General features: G+C 32.5%; 1 protein-coding gene across 1 annotated transcript; it reads right to left on the bottom strand.

Moving 5' to 3' along the window:
• Window positions 1-7338: 7338 nt before the first annotated feature.
• On the bottom strand, window positions 7339-21321 carry LOC139502003 (uncharacterized). The gene is made up of 5 exons (XM_071291322.1): window positions 21029-21321; window positions 17302-17630; window positions 15257-15462; window positions 14305-14520; window positions 7339-7524 (listed from the first exon to the last, which is right to left on the bottom strand). The coding sequence occupies exons 1-5, from the start codon at window positions 21319-21321 to the stop codon at window positions 7339-7341; spliced, it is 1230 nt and encodes a 409-aa protein (XP_071147423.1).
• Between the last annotated feature and the right edge of the window lie 593 nt (window positions 21322-21914).

Raw genomic sequence — 21914 nt, 5'->3', positions numbered from 1 at the left:
ATTATAAAAAATAATAATTATATTAACGATACCGACCTTTTTTGCAGCAGATGCGCCTTTTGACAATAAATGTATCTGCAATGATGATCGAGGCCAAAATGGTTTGAAAATCAAAAGTTTATAAAAAAAAAAGATGAAGAACTATAATCCAAAAAGGTACAAAAAGTAAAGCCAGAGCCGGGAAACAATGCATAAGTTTTAATACATCATTGGCTTTTAGCGTCCACTAAGAAGGAACATCCAACACAGCGCATGATATTTATGATGTCTTCATTTTTTTGTCACACTAACCTGATATTGGAATATAGCAACTTGAGTTTGGATTTTAAACATATTTTATTCATTAAGATATGCAAAAAATTGAGCAACAGGCACAGCCTATAAAAGCTCTCTCCATATTACATGTACAAGGTATAATTCAATTACAACAACTGTATTTAAAATAATGCAATATTTTTGGAGATGAAACAAAAATTAAAGAAAGTTTCAAACAAAACGTTGAGTGTCACTGATATATTTCTGAACAAATTTAAAAATAGCAATATTCATATCATATGAAAATAATCTGTTTCCAAAAAGTATTAATTCAATATTTATGTCAACATTATCAACAATGGAGTAAATGGAATCAAGAAGGATCTGTCTTACATCATTATACTTAGGGCAAATAAAAAAAAATGTTGGTTATCCTCAACAGGATGGTTACAGTTTGTGCAAAAAGTGTTTTCGGATAAGAACTGATTAAAGAAATGACATTTAAGGTTGCTAGCATTATTTCTGAGTTGACAATGACTTATATTAAGTTTCCTTATCCCATAGTTGAAAGGTTTAAATATATCATCAGTCCTATAAAACTTATCCAGTCAACTTCTAAATATACCCAAACTTGGTGATTTTTGTAAACTCAAAGGAAGACTATTCCAAAGTCTTATAGTGGAAGGAATGAAACTATTAAAATAAGAGCTTGTTCTAGCAAGAGGCGGGTGAAAAGTGTTATTTTCATTCCTTAAAGTATAAGGGGTTTGTCTTGGAAGATATGGCTGGACTAACTCATATAAGTATGCAGGTGTCATCCCATTTAGTATTTTGTAGAATAGTATAAGCTTATGTTTATTACGTCTATTCTCCAGAGTTTCTAAACCTAATTCAATATAAAGTTTTTGTCTGGAGGAATTACGTCGTAATCCTGTAATAATTCTAGCAGCTTCTATCTGAATATTTTCAAGAAGCTCAAACTCATGATGGGAGCAATTGCCCCAAATAACATCACCATATTCTAATATGGGTCTAATAAAAGCATAATAAATACGTATAAGTGAACTCCTATCTAATAAGTGTTTAACTTGACGAAGCACAGAAAGACGAGATCATGCTTTTTTTATAAATAATATCAATATGCATGTGCCATGAAGCTGACGACTGAAATGTTATCCCAAGATGAGAGTGAATATTTATTTTCTCAACCTCTTCGCCCTTTATCCCAAAAAATGCAGGTGGATGCTCCCTTTCCCTTCTAGTAAATACAATATATTTAGTTTTCTTAGAATTAAATTGAACAGCCCATGATTTTGCCCAATTTGAGATTACATCCAAGTCATCAGTCAAAGAAGCAGCCGCTACAGCATGATCATCATCTACTATGACAAATAAAGAGGTGTCATCTGCAAAAAATCTAATATCATTAGCAATGTCATTTACTATATCATTTATATAAATAATAAACAGAAAGGGTCCCAAAACTGATCCCTGGGGGACACCTGCATATATACTTCTTAGAGTTGACGAAAAGCCTTCTGAAACTACCTTTTGTTGACGATCCGAAAGATAACTTCTATCCAAGATAAGAGCTGGTCATTTACGCCAACTTGTTTAAGTTTAAATAAAAGTCCTTTATGCCAAACTTTATCGAAAGCTCTAGATACATCACAAAATACAAACCTTACATCCCTACCACTATCCATATTACTAATAATTTTATGATATATTTCGATTAACTGATTAACAGTAGAATCACCTGGTTGGAATCCAGATTGAAACTTTCACAAAAGGTTATTACTCTTCATATAATTATACAAATGTTTAAATAAAACTTTTTCCATAATCTTACAAACAATACTGGTAACAGATATTGGACGATAGTTTAGAGTTGAATCTGGAACTTCTTTCCCTTTAAAAATAGGATTAACGTGGGCAATTTTCCATAACAGTGGAACCTGTTTAACTGATAGAGACATATTAAATAACTTAGTTAATGGTTTAGAAATAAAGCTAGCAACCTCTTTTAAAATTCTAGGACTGATACCATCAGGTCCAGCTGGTTTATTAACATTCAAAATTTGTAACTGGTCTAAAATTTCTTTCTCAGTGATGGCAAATTTGTTTAAATGACATGGAGGAGGCTCATTATTATCTGGTTCTATATCAATATTAGCTATATCAGCAAAATGATTGTTCAGGATCTCTGATTTGTCTAATGGATGAATAAAAATTTGGCCATCATGTTCCAAAAAAAGGGGGGGGAATCTCTGTTTTAGTAAAATTTGATACAGACTTGGCAATGTGCCACCATTTACCAGAAGGAACATTTTTGTCAATAAATTGTGATGTCAGTTTGCACTTATAATCATCTTATCTTGTTTCTTATCAAGTTGTTCATAAATGGTTTATCCTTTGGTCTAATTGTAATAGTTTTAGTAGTTATATATCTATTGACAGTACTTTCAAATGTTTTGACAAAGTTCATATAAACATCATTTATATTATTTGAATTAAAAACAACATCATCCCATGTAGTCGAAATTTTCTGACAAAAACATATGTTTTAACTCTAGTTACATCCCATACGTTGCAACAGGGGTGATCTGAGCCGGATCACCCCAACCAGATCACCCCAGTTTGAGTTTCTTTGTTATGCATGCCTTCCTTTGTTCTGTAACATTTTGGCGGTAATGTCAAATCCACTATAAAACTTATAATTAACTATACAATTATACGGAAAGACTATCTATCAAAATTCACGTAGAAAAAATCCAGTGTAAATGCTGGGATTCGAACTCATGACTCTTAGCATATCAAGCCTCGACACAACCAATACACCAGGACGACTGGATACGAACTATCAGTAATTTAACATACTTAAAGGAAGACTTATAAGTGGGGCAAGTTGGCAGACCTTTATTTAGTGGGGTTCAAACCCTATTCGTTAATAAGTGACTTGTCAGTGATTGTTCAGTTTGATTTTACACTTTTTCAAAAGTGGGGCGAGTCGGTAAACAAGAGTGGGGCGATTTTATTCATAAAGTGGCGATATAGGTTGGACCGATTGGCCAGTGGGGCGAGTTGACATTATTTGATATCTACTCATCGTGTTCGGGGGTCAAAAAGGGTATAAATCATATAGTAATGTATAAAGTATGTTATAATGGTTGTGTGGCGGTCTAAGCTTGATTTTATGAATTGTAAATGGTTTTTCGTCTGATCTAAAACAGCTGGGATGTAAAATAGTTATCCCACTCGGATTTGGTTTGTCAGTGTTAGATCATCCTCTGGCCTCCGGCCATCGGGGTGATCTTACACTGACACAACGCGTCATCGTGGGATAACTATCAATTACAAATGTAATAGAACTGTATATTAAGTTTAGACATAAAGTTTAATTCAATTTGCCGTGAACTGTTTTTGTACATTTCTTTATTTGTTCTAATTTAAGGGTGAACATTAGTTTAATTTAATGAGGTATCTATTACCGAACAGATGATTATTTCATTATAAGGAGCAAAGCAGCTTCTAAATGTTTACCGTATCATAATACACACCCGAAATATACATTTATTTAAATAAATTCAGGTGAGACTTACAAGCATATAAGAAGTGACGTAACCGAATTAACTAGAAATTTTAGAAAAATATGTTCGGAGGTTCTGACTACATGATTTGCAGAAGTAACACTTTCGGGGTACGCAAAATAAGTATCGACACCTTGCTATTAAATGACAACACGTTTAAACTCTGTGCAAACAGAATGATTTTCAGGTATAACTCAGGTTGTCAATGTTCGTGTTTTACGAAATAACTGTATGCACTAACATTTATTTTAAGGCGATATTGATTGTAGAAAACATCTTACTAACCAAACTATTTTAGAGATGGCTGCGACGGGGGTATTGAATGATATATAATATATATAATACTTTTTTTGCTTAATATTCGGTATGCTTAACATCCGGGGACCTCGACTTGACAAATTTATCTTCGTTGATCGCCGTTAATGATAATAAATTCTTTCAAATCCATTACTTATTGAGTTTCCCAATTTGCTCAAATCAAGAATTAGCGAAAAATGCTATCTTTGATGAATGTTATAACTTATGTTTTGGGTTGGGTTTTTTGGCTGATTTTGTTGTACATTTTTTCCTTATTCAAATGCAATTGTCATGTATAGCATGTCAGTAACTACTTGTAGTCTATTGTTATTTATGTATTATTGTCATTTTGTTTATTTTCTTTTGTTTACTGGTCTGACATCTGATTCGGACTTCTCTTAAACTGAGTTTTACTGTGCGTACTGTTTTGCGGTTTTTTTTTCTACATTGGCTAGAGGTATAGGGGGAGGGTTGAGATCTCAATTTTTTTTTACCCCGCTGCATTTTTTCGCCTGTCCCACGTCAGGCGCCTCTGGCCTTTGTTAGTCTTTTACTATTTTTAAAGTAAGTTTATTGTGTATGATTCGGTTTTAGTATGACGTCCATTACCCCTGAACTAGTATACATATTTGTTTAGGGGCCTAGCTGAAGGACGCCTCCGGGTGCGGAAGTTTCTCGTTGCATTGGAGACCCAGTGATGGCCTTCGGCTGGAGTTTGCGCTCTATGTTCGGGTTGTTGTCTCTTTGACACATTCCCATTTCCATTCGCAATCTTATGATCGTGTATTCAACATTTTTGTACCCTTTTCTCTATGTAATGCAATGAATTCTATTCATTTTTTTCCTGAAATGTCTATATGATTATGTTGTCATAATCTAATTTGTATCTTCTTTTTCTTGAAAGGTTGCGCGGATGAATATATATATTGTCATTTTCTCACTTTTTGATTAGTTATCGCGAAAAATTACCGCCACAAAAAAAATTAAACAGGTTTTTTAGAAAGTCCCCATTATGACCTTTACCCTTATTATTTGCAAATTTTCACAATCTGCGACATCGAACGTCATCATATTTACCACAATTTGCAGCCATGTACATATATGTTGATCAATTAATTGCTATAATCAATTTGTCACCACACTAAATTATATACACAAGTATTTAAAACACAACAAAAAACAAACAATGTCACTTTTTTTTAATTGTTAATTTGTCTGATGTGTTACAATATTCATTATCACATTTTACCTAAAAATAATCAGCAGATTGTATTTTCAAAATTAAAAAGTATGTTATACAAGTACTTTTCAAACAATATATTACTGATTGGTACCACAATTGGCAAGTTCAGTGCAAACATTGTTATGACATAAACACTGCAGTCCGATTATAATAAGACAGATGTAATAACATGAACGGTACCCATTTTCCTGCACCAGATGCGCATTTTGACAATACATGTCTCTTCATGGATGCTCGTGGCCAACATATTTGAAATCCAAAACTTATATAAAAGATGGAAAGCTATCATCTAAAAGGTAAAAAAAAGTATAGCCAAATCCGTGAAAGGAATCAGAGTTTGCATGAGGGAGATACATTCCTTAATTTATAATAATTTCTAACATTTTGTAACAACAAATTTCAATTATAACACAGTCCGCATTTTTATGCCAGTACCGAAGTACTTGCTACTGGGCTGGTATACCCTCGGATTTGCAAATAGAGAAGAAATGGGAATAGGTATCAATTGTCACTCATTGATTCAAAAATATTAGAACACCACTGGTTATCGTTAGTAGCAATTGTTTGAAAATTTGCATTTCAAAAGGTTCTACTTTTATAATTCAGAATCTACATGTTTTCTTTGAAGTAAGCCTTAAGATAACATATTCTAAAAGGTGAAAATTAAAAAATAAAACGACATGTTAATTGCGTTGTAAGAGGATTTTACAGCTATAACTCAAACAATAAGTGTGAATGAGGACAATATTAAGATATGTTAACTTTTGTTGTAAGAGGATTTCAATAGCGATCTAATGAATCATTCACCTTACCATTTAATTGAGATGTTGACCTTTGTAAACCATTTCTGAAACAGGCTAAATGTATAAATATAACATGTATACTCCAATGTAAAAAGTAATTTAAAAAAATTTGAATAACAGTTTCCAAACTGTTCTTTTTTCATATACATAACAATTGTATTGGAAACAAAAGGGACCTGATCGAAATGTTAGATTCGGATTGCATATGATAGACTGCGGTATTAAAATCTTAGATTTTAGAGATTTATAAAATTTTAAGTCGGTCAGACCGTTTGAAATATATCATTGAAATGATGCTATTATCTTTTTTTCGTTGGATCAAGAAGTTTGATGGGTGTCAAGTGATAAACGATTCAAGTTAAAGGTATAGTTATGAAAAATATCAAACTCGAAAAGTCCTTAGTAAATTGACAAAAACCAAAGATCAAACACATGAAACACATGAAACAAATAAAATATACGTCATGTCCCTGACTTGTTACAAGCATTCCCTTATGTAGAAATGTTAATTTGAAAAGGCGCTTCAGACACATCTAAATAATAACGTGTTGTTTTCACTTTTTTTTACCTGGTTTGATAGCTGGCTAATACTTCCCCTTGAATAACGGGCGCATAAAATACCACTACATTGACAACAATTTGTGACTCAAACATTTAGACATAGGTAGTTAAAACTATTAACAAAAACAAGGTTCCAAAAATCAACATTGTAAATAATCCAAATCACAAAACAAAAATAAACAAATATGTAAACAAAGAAAAACAAAATGGCACATAGTCAAAGCATATAAGCGAATAAAAAAGATGTATAAAAAATGACCATGGTAAAATAAATGAATGGGTGAATAAAAGGATCACAAATATAACATTCTATAAACAACCATTTAAAAGAACAACTATTGTTTTTACCGTGACAGTTACCAGTGTTTAATCTGATCTTGGTAGATATACACAAATGTTGGTTAAATAACAATTAAAGTAGCTACTAGCAATGTGGCTAAACCCATGCGAACAAGTTGCTTCGCAATTTTCGACAGTAAAAGCAGAAAAAGAGAAAAGGCGATGGGAGCAATAACCAAGGTTGAGCTTAAGAACCTGTAAACATGGTAAATGAAGCCTACATTTGGTAATGAAAATTCATATTTATTGTTCAATGTATTGTTAGCTGTAGAAAAAATCTTGTTCTGGTCATGGTAAAGCATGTATGTGAATAAAACCAGAATCCACGCCCAAATAGTAATCTGTATAGGAATGCAAACCCATTTATAACTTTCAGAAGCATTCGTGCAAGGAAACCATGCCAGTCTTCCGAAGGTCTAAGATTAGGATTGATCATCTGTAAACATATCGTATACATGCTTGTAATTATGAAGTATATGCAACCTTTTTTTCTACTTTCAGAATGCAAGAATGAATACCGGTTCTTATTTTTTAAACCTTATATGTTTTTGCCGGCACTTTTATCTTCTAGAGTTTTTCACAACATAATTTCACCCAAACTAGATTTAGACACATATAGTATCCATATTCCACACACACATAGTTATCTTTAGACAATAAGTGCAATGAATGGTCGTTTATACAAGATTGCAAATACAATATAGAAAAAATATAAATTTGAAACTTGCGATAAAAGTAATGAATTGAAGATAGAAGACAATGTTGACTAATTCAGCGTAGGGACTATTCTATTTTAAAACATTAACAGTACTTCTCCAGTCTAAGCTTTACAATTTGGATATCGGCTCAATCCATAACAAAATATATTTTAGTAAATTGTAGTGAAATTGCATTTTACATCGAGATACTGATGTTAAAACCCATTCTAAGAAAACTTATTACCTTTTGACCCTTATCGTCATCTCCGTTATTTCGTAAGTGTTGTCAAACTTTAACATAAGTACAAACCTGTTTAATAACTTCCAGTACGGGGACATCAATTTCAGGCAAAATTGTCCTGTGATATATCATTTTTTTGTTAGCACCAGGACAATAATTTACTATCAATTTAAAACTATCTTCGTTTATTCACAAATAACTAAGGAAGTCTTTGATCCTCTTTTCATTACTTTTGAAAATATCTTTCATGGTCATCACGCCAAATATTGGAATTCCTGAATGACGTTAAAAACGTTCAATTGAATTGTTAAATTAGAAACCCTTATCTTATGCTTTGTCGTTGTCATGTAGATAAACTCATCATAGATACCAGGACTAAATTTTGTATATACGCCAGACGCGCGTTTCGTCTACAAAAGACTCATCAGTGGGTTAAATGTCGAGTAAGACTTAAAATCCTGAGTTGAATTGAATTGATATAAATTTTGATTAAGTAAAATTAATAATAATCATATTTTGTAATTCTCAAAACATTTAATTTAATTAATGTAATAGTTAAAATATTGCAATGCTAAGTTCATGTTCAAATGAGATAAACAAAGAAAATAAGATAATTATCTTCAAACTATGCATGACTGAAATCTATCTAACTTTTTAAACAGACAAATACGAAATAGGTCAGGGGTTCTTTTTTTTTGTAATTTATATATTGTTAATTTCATTACTATTTTGCTTTTTTATGTAGATTTTTCAAAGCCTTATACATCTATACTTAGTATAAATACTAATTAATTGAATATTCATTGTCCTAGAAGTATTTATTCGAATTTGTTAAAATATTTTATTATCATTATTTTTATTATTGAGAGGAATAGGACCTTTTTCGGGACGTCGGGATCGGGTGTTTTTAAGCTTCTGATTTTGTGATAGATCCTTTCGGGATACGGGAATTTTTTTTCGAATTTCGGGATGTCGGGATCTTTTTTTTTTTTTAATTCGTGACCTCTGGATTTCATTTTTTAAGCAGGGGATTTGCTAGTTTTAAAACAAATCAAAAAAATAGGTGCAGTGACCTCGACTTGACAAATTTATCTTCGTTTATCGCCGTTAATGATAATGAATTCTTTGAAATCCCTTACTTATTGAGTTTCCCAATTTGCTCAAATCAAGAATTAGCGATAAATGCTATCTTTGATGAATGTTATAACTTATGTTTTGGGTTGGGTTTTTTGGCTGATTTTGTTGTACATTTTTTCCTTATTCAAATGCAATTGTCATGTATAGCATGTCAGTAACTACTTGCAGTCTGTTGTTATTTATGTATTATTGTCATTTTGTTTATTTTCTTTTGTTTCCTGGTCTGACATCTGATTCGGACTTCTCTTAAACTGAGTTTTACTGTGCGTACTGTTGTGCGGTTTTTTTTTTCTACATTGGCTAGAGGTGTAGGGGGAGGGTTGAGATCTCAATTTTTACCCCGCTGCATTTTTTCGCCTGTCCCAAGTCAGGCGCCTCTGGCCTTTGTTAGTCTTTTACTATTTTTAAAGTAAGTTTATTGTGTATGATTCGGTTTTAGTATGACGTCCATTACCCCTGAACTAGTATACATATTTGTTTAGAGGCCTAGCTGAAGGACGCCTCCGGGTGCGGAAGTTTCTCGCTGCATTGGAGACCCAATGATGGCCTTCGGCTGATGTCTGCGCTCTATGTTCGGGTTGTTGTCTCTTTGACACATTCCCATTTCCATTCGCAATCTTATGATCGTGTATTCAACATTTTTGTACCCTTTTCTCTATGTAATGCAATGAATTCTATTAATTTTTTTTCTGAAAATGTCTATATGATTATGTTGTCAAAATCTAATTTGTATCTTCTTTTTGTTGAAAGGTTGTGCGGATGAATATATATGTTGTCATTTTTTCACTTTTTAATAGTTATCGCGAAAAATTTCCGCGAGAAAAAAAATTTAAACATGCATTTCTTTTAGAACATAAATGAAAATAGAAAAAAATCCCACCTGCGGTTTCTCAAAGAAACTTTTACAGTGTGTTGTACTACTTTTGGGACAAATTATATCAAAATTATAGAAAACTTCATCGTCTCTAACTCAAAATATGGACTATTTTATCTTTAGGGCGTCTTGAAATCTTTTGACAGCTTCCGAAGTGCTATTTTTCAACCTTTTTCACCTGGACCAAATCACTACTTTCCTTTAAAATTCTGGACCCAAATTGTTTTACAGGGTAATTTCGCCCCCTACTTTCAATTTGAGACATTAAACATGGAGAAATAAATTTGAAAGGGGTATAAAAATTACAGGCAAGTAACCCACTGTCAACACTAGGGACTATATTTGTGAACAACGAAAATCAAGGGACGACAATTGTGGTCTCGGACCTAATAGGATAGAAAGAGAAGACAAATCTTAAAAAATCTTGGTATGACCAAAGCTTAATAAATTATAACACTGCTTACAAACTTTCATGACAATAGGATGTATATTATAAACAATAAGTTAAGTTCTATACTCATATTTGCGTGTAAAATTTTGATGTTTAAATTGAAAAATTTCAACCATCAACATTTGGGGCTTTAAAAATTAAAATATTGCAAAAAAATACTTTTTAAATGCCTTAATATATAACTTGTCATGTACTAAAAAGCAATAGAGCACTCATTTGATTTATCAGACTTGGCATAATTATTCAAAAGTCAAATTTATATCAGCCTGTGCCTAAAAATTGAGGTTTTTCAATGAAGGGGGGCCTTACATGAAGATGTAATATTTTCCAGCAATTTTAAATTTGTGAAGCTTTATGGTTATAAATGATCCTTATATATGTATTGAAAGTTCTTTAAATGGAAAGAAAAGTAACAAATAACATATCATATTAGTTTAAAAGGGTCTTAGGCCAAGTAAGACTGGAAAAAAATTGGGGTCAATTTAGGCCGTGCCACATATTTACATTAAAAAAATGCATATTGAGGCTATCAGAAATAAAATTTTGTATTTTTTTTAATCATTTCAATACTCATGGGACATAATTCAGCAAATCTGAGCACAAAAAGACTCTTGCAATTAACTTTTCTTACAAACAGTACGGTCTGATACAAAGATTTTTGGCTTTTTAGGGAAAAACTTGCATGCAATATATTCTCAACAGGCTTGTATTGAAACCACTTGCTATCCTACAGAAGAAAAGAAAGATATTATGTGAAATGGAACAGGTACAATAGACATTGTAAAGTGTTTTTGAAACAAATTTAGTGAGGTCTTTATTATGGACTTCAAATTTTATGTACCAAGCTCCCCACTTTTGACCTCATCCAAACAGGGCGTTAGACAAGGGTCATTTATACAACACATTTTGCACATATTGTCTGAGATAATCTTCTTTTCTGTAGATTCAGAGTTCATAAATAAGTAAACGAACTAGATAAAGGCATAGAAACACAAATATTTACACATGAAAACCTGTCAGATAGAAAGTCAGGATGCCATTTATGCATCAATATTGAAAAAGCTATAAATGCCTATTTTGACCATAAAATGCCAAAATTGGTCATTTTTGCAGAAATTCTATAAAATAAAAGTTTAAATCCTTTAAGTTCATGCTGTTTGACAGATTGACACCATCAAATCATTTAGGGAAGTTGCAAAAGTACAGGTTCTATATTTACAGATTTCACCTCTTAGGTCCGAGACCACAATTATTTCGTGGTGCATTTCTTTTAGAATATAAATGAAAATTTAAAAAAATCTCACATGCGCTTTCTCAAAGAAACTTTTACAGTGTGTTGTACTACTTTTGGGACAAATTATATAAAAATTTTAGAAAACTTCATCGTCTCTAACTCAAAATATGAACAATTTTATCTTTAGGGCGTCTTGAAATCTTTTGACAGCTTCCGAAGTGCTATTTTTCAACCTTTTTCACCTGGACCAAATCACTACTTTTCTTAAAAATTCTGGACCCAAATTTTTTCACAGTGTAATTTCAACCCCCTACTTGCAATTTGAGGCATTAAACATGGAGAAATAAATTTGGAAGGGGTATAAAATTAATGGCAAGTAACCCACTGTCAACACTAGGGACTATATTTGTGAACAACGAAAATCAAGGGACAACAATTGTGGTCTCAGACCTTATTATTTGCAAATTTTCACAATCTGCGACATCGAACGTCATCATATTTACCACAATTTGCAGCCATGTACATATATGTTGATCAATTAATTGCTATAATCAATTTGTGACCACACTAAATTATGTATATAAGTATCTAAAACACCACAAAAAACAAACAGTGTCAATTTGTCTGATGTGTTACAATATTCATGTATTGTCATCATTATCACACTTTACCTAAAAATAATCAGCAGATTGTATTTTCAAAAATAAAAAGTATGTTATACATGTAGTTTTCAAACAATATATTACTGATTGGTAACTCAATTTGCAAGTTCAGTGCAAACATTGTTATGATATAAACACTGTAGTCCGATTACAATAAGACAGATGTAATAACATTAACTGTACCCATTTTCCTGCACCAGATGCGCATTTCGACAATACATGTCTCTCGATGCTCGTGGCCAACATATTTCAAATCCAAAACTTATATAAAAGATGAAGAGCTATAATCTAAAAGGTAAAACAAATATAGCCAAATCCGTGAAAGGAATCGGAGTTTGCATGAGGGAGATACATTCCTTAATTTATAATAATTTCTAACATTTTGTAACAGCAAATTTCAATTAGAACACAAACAATCCGCATTTTTATGCCAGTACCGAAGTACTTGCTACTGGGCTGGTATACCCTCGGATTTGCAAATAGAGAAGAAATGGGAATAGGTATCAATTGTCACTCATTGATTCAAAAATATTAGAACACCACTGGTTATCGTTAGTAGCAATTGTTTGAAAATTTGTTTTTCAAAAGGTTCTACTTTTATAATTCAGAAGCTACATGTTTTCTTTGAAGTAAGCCTTAAGATAGCATATTCTAAAAGGTGAAAATTAAAAAAAAACGACATGTTAATTGCGTTGTAAGAGGATTTTACAGCTATAATTCAAACAATAAGTGTGAATGAGAACAATATTATGATATGGTTTTATTTTTTTTGGTAAGAGGATTTGAATAGCGCTCTAATGAATCATTTATCTCATCATTTAATTGAGATGTTGACCTTTGTAAAACATTTCTGAAACAGGCTAAATGTATAAATATAACCTGTATTCTCCAATATAAAAAATAATTGAAAAAATTTTGAATAACAGTTTCCAAACTGTTCTTTTTTCATATACATAACAATTGTATGGGAAACAAAAGGGAGCCGATCGAAATGTTAGATTTGGATTGCAAATGCTAGACTGCGGTATTAAAATCTTTGATTTTAGAGATTTATCAATCTTAAAGTCGGTCAGACCGTTTGAAATATATCATTGAAATGATGCTATTATCGTTATCAAGAAGTTTGATGGGTGTCAAGTGATAAACGATTCAAGTTAAAAGGTATAGTTATGAAAAATATCAAACTCTAAAGAATTCAAATCGAAAACTCCTTAGTATGTATATTGACAAAAACAAAAGAACATGAAACAAATAGGAAATATGTCATGTCTCTGACTTATTACAAGCATTCCCTTATCATGCTTATGTAGAAATGTTAATTTGAAAAGGCGCTTCAGACGCATCTAAATAATAACGTGTTGTTTTCACTTTTTTTACCTGGGTTGATAGCTGCCTAAAACTTACCACTACATTGACAACAATGTGTGACTCAAACATTAAGACATAGGTAGTTAAAACTATTAAAAAAACAAGGTTCACAAAAGTCAACATTGTAAATAATCCAAATCACAAAACAAAAATAAACAAATATGTAAACAAAAACCAAAAACAAATGGCACACAGTCAAAGCAGTCAAAGCATATAAGCGAATAAAAAAGATGTATAAAAAATGACCATAGTCAAATAAAGGAATGGTTGAATACAAGGAGCACAAATATAACTTTCTATAAAAAAAAACATTCAAAAGAACAACTATTAAGTTATTACCGTGACAGTTACCAATGTTTAATCTGATCTTTGTAGATATACACAAATGTGGGTAAAATAACAATTAAAGTAGCTACTAGCAATGTAGCTAATCCCATGCGAACAAGTTGCTTCGCAATATTGGACAGTACAAGCAGAAAAAGAGAAAATGCGATGGGAGCAATAACCAAAGTTGAGCTTAAGAACCTGTAAACATGGTGAATGAAGCCTACATTTGGTAATGAGAATTCATATTTATTGTTCAATGTATTGTTGGCTGTAGCAAAAATCTTGTTCTGGTCATGGTAAAGCATGAATGTGAGCAAAACCAGGATCCACGCCCAAATAGTAATCTGTATAGGAATGCAAACCCATTTTATAACTTTCAGAAGCATTCGTGCAAGGAAACCATGCCAGCCTTCCGATGGTCCAAGATTAGGATTGATCATCTGTAAACATATCGTATACATGCTTGTGATTATGAAGTATACGCAACCTTTTTTTATAATTTCAGAATGCAAGAATGAATACTGGTTCTTATTTTTTAAACCTTATATGTTTTGCCGGCACTTTTATCTTCTAGAGTTTTTCACAACATGATTTGACCCAAACTAGATTTAAACACATATAGTATCCATATTCCACACACACACATAGTAATTTTTAGACAATAAGTGCAATGAATGGTCGTTTATGATTTTTGGTGGGGTTCGTTTTGTTTATTCTTTAGTTTTCTATGTTGTGTCATGTGTACTATTGTTTTTCTGTTTGTCTTTTTCATTTTAACCATGGCGTTGTCAGTTGGTTTTAGATTTATGAGTTTGACTGTCCCTTTGGTATCTTTCGTCCCTCTTTTATACAAGATTGCAAATACAATTTAGAAAAAATATAAATTTGAAACTTCCGATTAAAGTAATGAATTGAAGATAGAAGATAATGTTAACTAATTCAGCGTAGGGACTATTCTATTTTAAAACATTAACAGTACTTCTCCGGTCTAAGCTTTACAATTTGGATATCGGCTCAATCCATAACAAAATATTTTTTAGTTACTTGCAGCTAAAGTGCATTTTACAACGAGATACTGATGTTAAAACCCATTCTAAGGAAACTTATTACCTTTTGACCCTTATCGTCATCTCCGTCATTTCGTAAGTGTTGTCAAACTTTAACATAAGTACAAACCTGTTCAATAACTTCCAGTACGGGGACATCAATTTCAGGCAAAATTGTTCTGTGATATGTCATTTTTTTGTAAGCACCAGGACAATAATTTACTATCAATTTAAAACTATCTTCGTTTATTCCCAAATAACTAAGGAAGTCTTTGATCCTCTTTTCATTACGTTTGAACATATCTTTTTTGGTCATCACGCCAAATATTGGAATTCCTGAATGACGTAAAAAACGTTCAATTGAATTGTTAAATTAGAAACCCTTATCTTATGCTTTGTCGTTGTCATGTAGATAAACTCATCATAGATACCAGGACTAAATTTTGTATATACGCCAGACGCGCGTTTCGTCTACAAAAGACTCATCAGTGACGCTCGAATCCAAAAAAGTAAAAAAAAAAAGCCAAATAAAGTACCGTAGTCTCGCATTGTGAATTATTTTCTCATATCTAAGGGCAATGCACACACGTTTTTTCTCAAATTGTATACAGTAATAGCATCAAAGCTTGAAATATTACCAGCTTAACACTTTGATAATAAATGGCCTTTCAGTATGTGCAGTCATAATATAGGCCAATATTTTTGAATATCCAAAATATATTTCAAATACTGACGAACGGATCAAACCAAAAACGACCTACAGTATAGCAAAAAACAGACAAGGAATCAGAGCTTTGATTTTTTTTCGGGGGGAGGGATTGACCTTCAAAATTAGATTGAATAATGCTAATAGCGTTGTCAAAACATGAGTTCGTATTTCGTAGATTTTAATGGAAATATAAAAGTTTTCCTTAAAACAGTTGTTTTTTTTTCATCTTTTATCCTATGCGAACTAAAGATTGCATAAATCGTGCCAAATGTGTACTTCTTATATTAACTCTCGATATTTATTCGCAATACGCTAGTTTTAGTTAGCAAACTTTAGAAAAACAAATTGTGAAAAGTTCTTTTTCAAGGATAATAACTCCTGAAGGTGTCAATTGACAATTTTGGACATATTTACCTTTTTGTAGATCTTTCTTTGATGAATATTTCTGCTGTTTATTTTTATCTTTAATAATATTCAAGAAGATAATAACTTCAAGAAACTGAAGAATTTTCTCGAAATCGTTTATTCAGAGGCAATAACCAAAAAAATCAGATACTCTATTTTGCTTATTACTTCAGGGCAGGTAGACCTTCAGCTAATGAATACTTTAACTTCTTGATTTTGCATTAATTGTTTTTTAAGATATTATTCAAAAACTGTATTTTACCCTATGTTCTATTTTAGCCGTGTCGGCCATGTGTGTTGATAGATCAAAACTTCGGATACAATTTATAAACCTTAAGGAACATTCAGTTAAAGTTTAGAAATAGTGGTTCTAGTAGTTTCAGAGAAGAAGATTTTGAAATTCTAGAAATTGTGATGAACTTATTGATTACAATAATAATATTCAGCAAATTACCAATGATTACGATCTACCAAAACGTTAATATGACCAAAATTGAAGGTACAAAATGTAGTTGGCTCAGTAGTGTCGAGGAGAAGTGTCTTGAAATAGTTGACGACGAAGAATGCCAAGTGATGACTATATCTCACATAAAGCCCTTCTGGCCCGGTGAGCTAATAATGTATGCCTGACTTCTTTCGTTGGATTTTGGGGGAAAATTCAGATATTGTTACCGGGAACAGAAATGCAAATTAATGCGTTGAAAATATTAATCTTTTATCTTTCAGTGGTATTTTATATGGTGAATATGAGTATCCTAATGCATATTTGAGATCCAAATTTATTTTAATCTACCATTTTCGACTGTTTTGTTCTAAATTTTCTTCAATCTCGAATACGTTGATTTGAATATAAACATGTATATAATGAGAAAAGAATCCAAAATATGCACCTTCATCATACTTTTGAAAAGCCAACAAAACACTGGTTATCAGCATGCTTAGTGATATATACAAACATCAACGATATAAGTTTGAAGTTGAAATAGTTCTGTTAAAACTTGTTATGGATATTTGAACTGTAAATATCATGAAAGAGTTAAGTATTTTCAATAGTAAGTTACCTTCAAGATCGTTTGCCATTTCCCTGATGCATTTAAACAATTCTGCTGTTAATGGTTCCCTTGGGTCTGCTGTTGTAACAACAATAATTCGATCTATCTTTAGATGTTCTGCTCGATGGAACATTTCGGTTTCAAAATCATCTGGTTTATTCTCATAAATGTTCATAACTCTTTTAATCATTTCATTTTCTTGAATTTTGCCGTCAAATAATGCTCTCAAAAGCGCCCTATTGAAGTTACCATCTTCATCTTCCAAACCGTCAATATCGATAAACGTTGGAAACAACACCTCCGGTTCTTCTCTATAATAATCTCTTTTAGCACTGAAACTGAAAATAAGATTCCAAACACTTTTATAAAAATGTTGAAGAAATAAAGCCTGTTTTCGAAACTGAAAATTGGACTCGCAGAAGAATAGAAATGACGCAGGACAGACCCATCCTTAAATTGGAAAAACATTACGTTTCTTTTTATTGTTGTTGTCCTAAATGAGCCCCGTTCTAATCTGCTCCTATTCCAGTTCATTAGTGAAATCATCAGATATTAGGAAGACAATTTTGTAAATCAGAATGCCTTTTCAGTAATGCAGTAGTAAGGACCGCTCATGTAAAAGATGTACTGTGTGCAAGGACATACATGTCTGTTTGCTCTTTTGCCATATTTTATTAAGTTCAGATGACTTAAAAGAGGGACGAAAGATACCAAAGGGACAGTCAAACTCATAAATCTAAAACAAACTGACAACGCAATGGCTAAAAACGAAAGAGACAAACAGACAAACAATAGTACACATGACACACCATAGAAAACTAAAGAATAAACAACACGAACCCCACCAAAAAACTAGGGGTGATATCATGTGCTCCGAAAGGGTTCGCAGATCCTGCTCCACATGTGGCACCCTTCGTGTTCCTTTAATGTTGTTGTGGGTTTTTTAATTCTTAGTTCGTTTTTATATAAACTTATGTGCGGATACTTATGAATTTCCTGATGTATTTCAGTCTCCTCTTATATTTAATGTGTTTCCCTCGGTTTCAGTTTGTTACCCCGATTTTGTTTTTTGTCCATGGATTTATGAGTTTTAAACAGCGGTATACTACTGTTGCCTTTATTTAGGAGAGAATAAACTAGTCATGCAAAGTAAGGTATTTTTTATCGAATGCTTGGCGGTACCCAATCGACTTCCAAACAATTGTTTATGATGTTCGAATCAGAACGTTACCTTAATGTTAGAGAATTTACCGTCTCTCCTAACAATTCAATTTCGGCTTAACGTTCTGCTGCAGAATCAATGAAAAGAAAGGGTAATTCAAAACAAGACAAGTCACCAGAATTTAAAACGCAGATTTGTTTTCCATGAAGACAAAGTACTTTAATAACTAAGTTTCTGGCCTAGAGATGATTTTTTTTCAGAAACAACAGAGATATAAAGAAAAAGGGAAACGACATCAGAGAATTAATTTCAGGGGAATGAGATAAAATTTGAACTTAATTGTGATATCTAATTAAGTACATTGAGAAGAATCGACCAAAAAAGGCAGTCAGGGTACTAAAAAATTCGTCTGTTCAGATCATGAAGAGAGTTAAATTAATTAGAGTAGCAAATAAGTCCGAGTGCGGTTGGAAAACTGTTAATAATTCCTTTCAGATGAAGTGGCTCAAATGGCATGTTACAGGTGGTTCCGATACTATATTTCATCTGCAGCCCTTACGAGGGGTGTTTGGCCGCCAGCGGCTTGTCTTTCGGTCACTTAAATATCTTCAATACCTCAGAGGTCTGCTTCAACTGTGGCAAGCAAGGGAACATGGCAAGAACTGCAGAAAAGGAATGTAAGGAACAGGGTCTACTTAAGATCAAAACAGCGACATTGTCGAGGTACAATATTTTGATATTTTTAAAACATTTTTATGAAGACGAAAATTGCAATTCTGATATTTATGTCAAAGGTCGTTTAAAAAAAAATCTATCAAAATTTGGAAACAGATTATTGCTTCAGATTTCATTTTTAATGTTATTTTAGACTGTTATAAAATTCAGTTGCTTAACTAGCCTGAAGAAATATTTTACGAAATAATAAATCAACATTAGATAATAGTGAATTTGTTTCAACAAAAATGGATTTGATTAAATTCGAAGATTGAAAAGTAGTAAAACAGTATTTATATTCTAAAAGATGGACGAAAGATACCAAAGGGACAGCCAAACTCATAAATCCAAAACAAACTGACAACGCCATGGCTAAAAATGAAAAAGACAAACAGAAAAACAATAGTACACATGACACAACATACAAAACTAAAAAATAAACAACACGAACCCCACCAAAAACTAGGGGTGATCTCAGGTGCTCCGGAAGGGTAAGCAGATCCTGCTCCACATGCGGCACCCGTCGTGTTGCTTATGTGATAACAAATCCGGTAAATAGTCTAATTCGGTAGGTCACATTCAGGAAAGGGAAGGGGATTGTAGTTACGACGTAAGGAACATATCCGATATCATTTGTGATACGGTTATTCCATAACGGTCAACCAACTCGTGATGGCGTCCGTAAAATTTACGAAGGGATGATTTCAACTTCACCATTTGGAACTCTTGGTTTAATAGCTTCCTTGTGAGCAGCAACCCTCTATCAAGAAAATCATGATAGGAAATGCAAGCACGGGAATATCGTATCAATTGGGAGATATATACCCCGTATGCAGGTGCTGCTGGAATGTTGCTACTTATAAATGGAAAGTTCACAATTGGAAAGCTGAAATCATCTCTTTTGTCGTAAAGTTTTGTTTTCAACCGACCCTCATTGTCAATTTCTAGATGTAAGTCAAGATATGAGGCCGACTTAACTGTATCTGTAGTATCCTTTATCTCTAGCTCGATTGGATAGATGCGTTCCACATAGTCACCAAATTTTGAATTATTTAGTGAAAGAACATCATCTATATAGCGACACGTAGAGTTAAAGGATAGTGCTAACTTCTTATCTTTCTTCCTAAGAAGTTCCTGCATGAAGTCAGCCTCAAAATAATAAAGAAACAAGTCGGCTAATTGTTTCGGTTTTGTTGTTGATATGAAATCAGAACACCATCATATTGATATAGTTCATGAGCATCAGAAATACTTATGTTTCTCCTTGAAATTCGGAGGTTTAAAAAGGTTTTATCTTTACTGCACTTGATTTTGGTATGAAATCTAGTGGATATATATTTACTAAAGTCGTGAGACGTTTAGTAACACATTTGAGAAAGAAAGAATCCGTTGTTTATTTAAATGACGAGTTCTGTTTAGCCAAGAATGAAAACACATGTAAATTCACTCTGAAGAGTCGGATCTTATCTCATCGAGGTTTGTATTAACCAGAGATTAATGTCACTGGACACCATCACAAAAAATAGAGTGGTTATGTTTATTCGGAATTTAGACATATCTAAATAAACTCATCATTGGAACAAGGATTGAAATTTTGTTTTCGCGCCAGAGCTTCACTGATGAGTTTTTCGTAGACAAAACCGCATCTAGGGCAATCTTGGCAAATTTGATGAGTTTACCTACTGTTTATGTGTTCATTAGTGTATACAGGATTTTTGCGTTTTAACGAACTATGTTATATGGTTTTATGTTTTCCAAAATGTTGCATACTACAAAAAAAAAGCACAACCGTGACAAATCTATAAAATTTGATACATTCAACATGTATATGTACAACGACTTTTGGTGTATGAATCGTACCTTCTAAAATGTTGTGTAATACTGGATAATCCTCCGCTGTTCATTCCAACTTTTGAATACATCTGCCATTTATCTTTCCTTAAGCTTGCTATTACTGTGTTAATGAAAGAACTTTTCCCACAGCCTTTGGCACCTATTACCGCGACATTTAATACTTGTTTGCCAGATTCCACAGTCCCAACGGATTTTCTTATAGATTTGATGAGCTTTACTTTCCTTTTATATTCCTCATCCTTTGTTTTATTCTGGAACACGCCGTCGCCATCCTCAGCTGAAGAAAATTCATTTTCCATCTGAAAATCTGAAATGTGGAGGTCATTCTTTAGACGGTTTGTACAAACATAGATTGACGATTAAGTTGTAGTTAAAACTATACTTCGCCTTCGGTCATAGACGAATGTCGGGTTAAATGTCGAGTACGACTTAAAATTATGAGTTGAATTGAATTGATATAAATTTTGATTAAGTAGAATTAATAATAATCATATTTGTAATTCTCAAAACATTTAATTTAATTAATGTAAAAAGTAAAATCACAAAAATACTGAAGTTAGAGGAAAATCTAATCGGAAAGTCCATAATCACATGGCAAAATCAAATACCAAAAAAAAATCAAAAACGAATGTACAAAAACTGTCATATTCCTGACTTGGTACAGGCATTATCAAATGTAGAAAATGGTGGATTAAACCTGGTTTTATAACGCTAACCTTCTCACTCTGATGACAGTCTCATAAAATTCCGCTATGTTTACAATGATGCTGAACTAAAGGCAACAGTAGTATACAGCTGTTCAAAACTCATAAATCCATGGGCAAAAAACAAAATCAGGGTAACAAACTAAAACTGAGGGAAACGCATTAAATATAAGAGGAGAACAACGACA

Source organism: Mytilus edulis, chromosome 13, assembly GCF_963676685.1.
Source record: "Mytilus edulis chromosome 13, xbMytEdul2.2, whole genome shotgun sequence".
Taxonomy (NCBI): Eukaryota; Metazoa; Mollusca; class Bivalvia; order Mytilida; family Mytilidae; genus Mytilus; species Mytilus edulis.
The sequence above is the reverse complement of the archived record's forward strand: the minus strand, read 5'-3'. Positions and strand labels throughout refer to the sequence as shown.